The sequence below is a fragment of the Cinclus cinclus genome, unplaced genomic scaffold, assembly GCF_963662255.1.
Source record: "Cinclus cinclus unplaced genomic scaffold, bCinCin1.1 SCAFFOLD_32, whole genome shotgun sequence".
Taxonomy (NCBI): domain Eukaryota; kingdom Metazoa; phylum Chordata; class Aves; order Passeriformes; family Cinclidae; genus Cinclus; species Cinclus cinclus.
This window is the reverse complement of record NW_026912098.1, coordinates 2,200,054-2,204,411: the sequence shown is the minus strand read 5'-3', so window position 1 is coordinate 2,204,411 and position 4,358 is coordinate 2,200,054. Positions and strand designations below refer to the sequence as shown.

General features: G+C 52.2%; 1 protein-coding gene across 1 annotated transcript; it reads left to right on the top strand.

The window, feature by feature from the left end:
- Positions 1-2,927: 2,927 nt before the first annotated feature.
- LOC134057302 (olfactory receptor 14A16-like) lies at positions 2,928-3,860 on the top strand. The gene has a single exon (XM_062514294.1). It carries the CDS (start codon positions 2,928-2,930, stop codon positions 3,858-3,860), a length of 933 nt encoding a protein of 310 aa, XP_062370278.1.
- The last annotated feature ends 498 nt before the right edge of the window (positions 3,861-4,358 follow it).

The window sequence follows — 4,358 nt, the reverse complement described above, 5'->3', positions numbered from 1 at the left end:
TGGCCTCCTGGGGGCCACCTGGCAGGTCTGGCTGATCCTGGCATGTCATGGGCTGCCTCTCATCAGTCCCTGGAGCACTGGGGCTCTGGGCTTTCCTTTCTAAGCAAAAGAGCCATCCACCTTTGCAGGTGCGCAAGGCTGGAATTGGACCTCATTGTAAAAAGTTCTCCATATACAAGGGTTGCTCCCAGCCAAAATCTGCCAGGACAGACAGCTCAGGCTGGCCTTGGCCTCCTGAGGGCTGTCTCCCATCTACCATCACACACTGGGACTCAGTGCTTTCCTTCCAGTGGGAAAGAACTGCCCTCCTTACCAAGCTGCCAATGCCCAAATCTGGGATTCCACCTCCAAAATTGCATTTGTCCAAGAACTGGGCCCAGACAAAAGTAGCCAGGACAGACAGGTCTGACTGCCTTGTTCTCTGGTGATTTCCTCAGACTTTGAGCAGAATGTTTTCATTTGCCAACACCTTGGAGATGGTCCAGAGATCAGTAGGCAGCACTAAATGGAATGAAAGGACACAGTGTCAAATTGTTTAAAGGGAACAATTGGGTTGGATATGAGGAAAAAAGTTTTTCAAGGAAAGAGTGATAAAAGTACTGGAATGACCTGCCCAGTGAGGTGGTGGAGTCACCATCCATGGATGTGTTAAAACAAAGACTGGATGTGGCAATTTGGGCCATAGTTAAGTTGAGGTGTTAGGACATGGGTTGGATTTGCTGTTCTTGAAGGTCTCTTCCAAACTAGTCAATCTGTGAAATCGCTGAATTCTGTGAATTCTGTGAATCTCAGAAGTTTGGGTTTGGAGGAAGCCAATGTATAAGGACAAAGGAGCTCTGTGTTCAGTGGAGTGGAGATTGGGGACAGAAGAGAGCCCAGGGAGGGATTGAAGGGAGGTTTCATAGATAGGGGATCCTTTGGACATAGTTGAAAACAGCCTGAGAAAAAAAGAAAGAATTGATGCCAAGAGCAGATGGGATGCTCCAGACTGGACCCAAGGTTAAAGAAATTTCACTCGCAGGGCAGGGCTGTAGTGAAACCTGGCATCCAGAAGGAGTCTGGAGCAGCCCAAGGCTTTGTGTGTGCAGGCAGAGGCAGGCAGGACGCAGAGCTGTCAGCAAAGGAAGGGGCCAGCCAGGTGGGGCAGCCGGGGGATGAGGACAGCCTGCAGGGACAGAGGGGCAGGGCATGGACACCGTAGGACAGCCTGGGCTGCAGAGGGCACAGGGATGGGCAGCAGCTGAAAGGCCCTGCCAGAGCCAAGTGCTGCAGCACTTTGGCCATGGCTGCTGGCCCTGGGCCCTTGGCCAGCAGGGGACAAGTGAGCCTTGCTGTGCTGGGGCCTCATTGCCTCCTTGTCCCTGCTCAGCAGCCTGGCAGGGGCCGCCCCATGGTGCTGCCCTTGGCATTGCACATCCCCAGAGCCCAGTGCCCCGGGAAGAGCCCTGAGCAAGGAGGGAGGGACAGGATCTGCCTTGCCAGGGGCTGGGGCTCAGCCCTTGGCCCTTGGCATTCCAGAAACACATCCAGGTTTGCTCGGCATCAGGGACACCTTTCCCTTGTTTGTCCCCACCTGTCATCACTGCCACCAGTGTTCTGCTGTACCTGGAACCTGGGACACTTACTCAGTTGTGTTCCTTACTGGAATCTATTAAAACTTGAAGAAACTTTGCAGTTTGAATATGACTTTGAGTTTTTGTGAAGATTTTAAGCACAGTATGGGGGACCGTGTCTGATGTAAACAGCATCCAAGCCTCAAGAGGGTCATTAAAGTCCTTGTGCTGTGTCTCTGCTAGAGAGCTGGGCTGGGCTCCAAGGACACAGAGGCAGCTCTTGGCAACCATGAAAAGCTTCAAAAAGACCTTTCTGCTGATTTGCAGCTCTTCTCCCAGCCCAGCAGGGCTGAGGGCATGGCCTGCAGCCAGCCCAGGCACAGCACAGAGATCTTCAATCAGTCAGGGCTGGGAAGATGCTCACAAGTGCCTGGGGCAGAATCACTCCCAGCCCGGGACACAGGAAGCCTCTGGCTGCAGGACAATGCAGCTGCAGCTCCTGCAGTGATCTCCTAAAGCTGGAACATCCCAATGCCCACAGACTCTGTGAGTACATTCTCTGATTCTCTCTCCTGTAGAGCAGCCAGGGGTGCCCAGGGCTGTCCTGCAGAGCAGGGTCCTGCAGCCCAGGGTGCTGTGCTGGGCAGGGACTCTGCTGCCTGCCAGGGACAGCTCTCAGCCAGCCCTGGGAGCTGCTGCCAGCACTGGGGGACAAGGTCTGGGTGGAGGGAGACAGCTGGTGAGACTTGGAAGTGTTCTCCTTGTGCGGTGAGGATGGTGCATTGATCAGGACTGCTCCCAGCACATTTAACTACAGAACATTTCCAAATAGATTATAAAGGGAGCACAGCAAGTCAGGGGCTGCATAAAAGGGAAAATCCTGATTTTATAATCTACTGCTCAGGGTCACCTAGATGGAAAAATTGAACCTTGATATTCATATGTCTATTCAGGTTGAGAACAATAAAAACAGTTTCTCTCAGGTCTGAATAAACCAGGCAAAGAAAGAAATCAGCACAGGGTCCCTTACAGGCACCATCAGTGTTGCTTTTCCAACCTCCTCAGGGTTGCTCTGACTTTGCCATCAGAGCCTGCAGAGGCAGAGCTGGCCCTGGCAGTGCCCTGTGCTGGGAGGGGTCTGCAGGGCAGAGCTGAGCCCCCAGGGCTGGGCTGGGCTCTGGCAGCACTGGCAGGGCCCAGCCCTGGGCACAGGGAAGCAGCAGCTGGCAGGGAGAGCTCCAGGCAGCAGAGCCCTGGGCAGGCAGTGGGGGGAAAGTGACACCAAGCTGGGCTGGGATATTTCAAGTCCTCCCAAAATTGAACTATTCCATGATTTCTTTTTATTTTACAGGTCCCCATGCCAAGACACAGCAAATGTCCAACAGCAGCTCCATCAGGCACTTCCTCCTGCTGGCATTGGCAGACACGTGGCAGCTGCAGCTCCTGCACTTCTGCCTCTTCCTGGGCATCTCCCTGGCTGCCCTCCTGGCCAACGGCCTCATCATCAGCGCCGTAGCCTGCGGCCACCACCTGCACACCCCCATGTTCTTCTTCCTGCTCAACCTGGCCCTCACTGACCTGGGCTCCATCTGCACCACTGTCCCCAAAGCCATGCACAATTCCCTCTGGCACACCAACAACATCTCCTACTCTGCATGTGCTGCTCAGGTGTTCTTCTTTTCATTCTTCATGTCAGCAGAGATTTACCTTCTGACCATCATGAGCTACGACCGCTACGTGTCCATCTGCAAACCCCTGCACTACGGGACCCTCCTGGGCAGCAGAGCTTGTGCCCACATGGCAGCAGCTGCCTGGGCCAGTGCCTTTCTCTATTCCCTGCTGCACACAGCCAATACATTTTCCCTGCCCCTGTGCCATGGCAATGCCCTGGGCCAGTTCTTCTGTGAGGTGCCCCAGATCCTCAAACTCTCCTGCTCACACTCCTACCTCAGGGAACTTGGGCTCATTGCTGTTGGTGTCTGTTTAGCACTTGGCTGTTTTGTGTTCATTGTTTTCTCCTATGTGCAGATCTTCAGGGCTGTGCTGAGGATCCCCTCTGAGCAGGGAAGGCACAAAGCCTTTTCCACCTGCCTCCCTCACCTGGCCGTGGTCTCCCTGTTCCTCAGCACTGCCTTTTTTGCCTACCTGAAGCCCCCCTCCATCTCCTCCCCATCCCTGGATCTGTCCCTGTCAGTTCTGTACTCAGTGGTGCCTCCAGTCCTGAACCCCCTCATCTACAGCCTGAGGAACCAGGAGCTCAAGGCTGCACTGTGGACACTGATGACTGGAAGGTTTCAGAAACTGTGAACTTTGCCAATTTCTGTGAGTTGCCATTTTCTCCTAGTCACTTGTAATATGAGTCATTTTTGAGAATTCTTTTTTTTTTTCTTTCTTGCCAAAAGTTTTTACCTTTGTTTTAGTCTAATAATTTGTGCACAAAATCACGTCTATATTTGTGATATTTTTTTGTCTCTCCACCTTTTCTGTGGCCCCGGACTCTGTCCATGAGGTGCTCTCTTCTCTGTAGCTTTAAATGAACTAAAGGATCTCCCAAATTTTTTTTTTTTTATTGGGGATCTCATTTCTTTGAAGCTTCCTTCTGCTCCCTTCTCTAGAGCTGCAGCAGCAATATCTGTGTGCAGAGGTGGGGGCAGGTCAGGGGTGGCACAGCAGCTCGGCTCCTGATGGCCACACCATTCCTCATCCATTAATATTTTTACAACAAAAAAAAAACTTTACACTACTCTTAAAAAAAATACTATATATCTACAAGTCATACTAAAATTACACAAAATACCATAACAA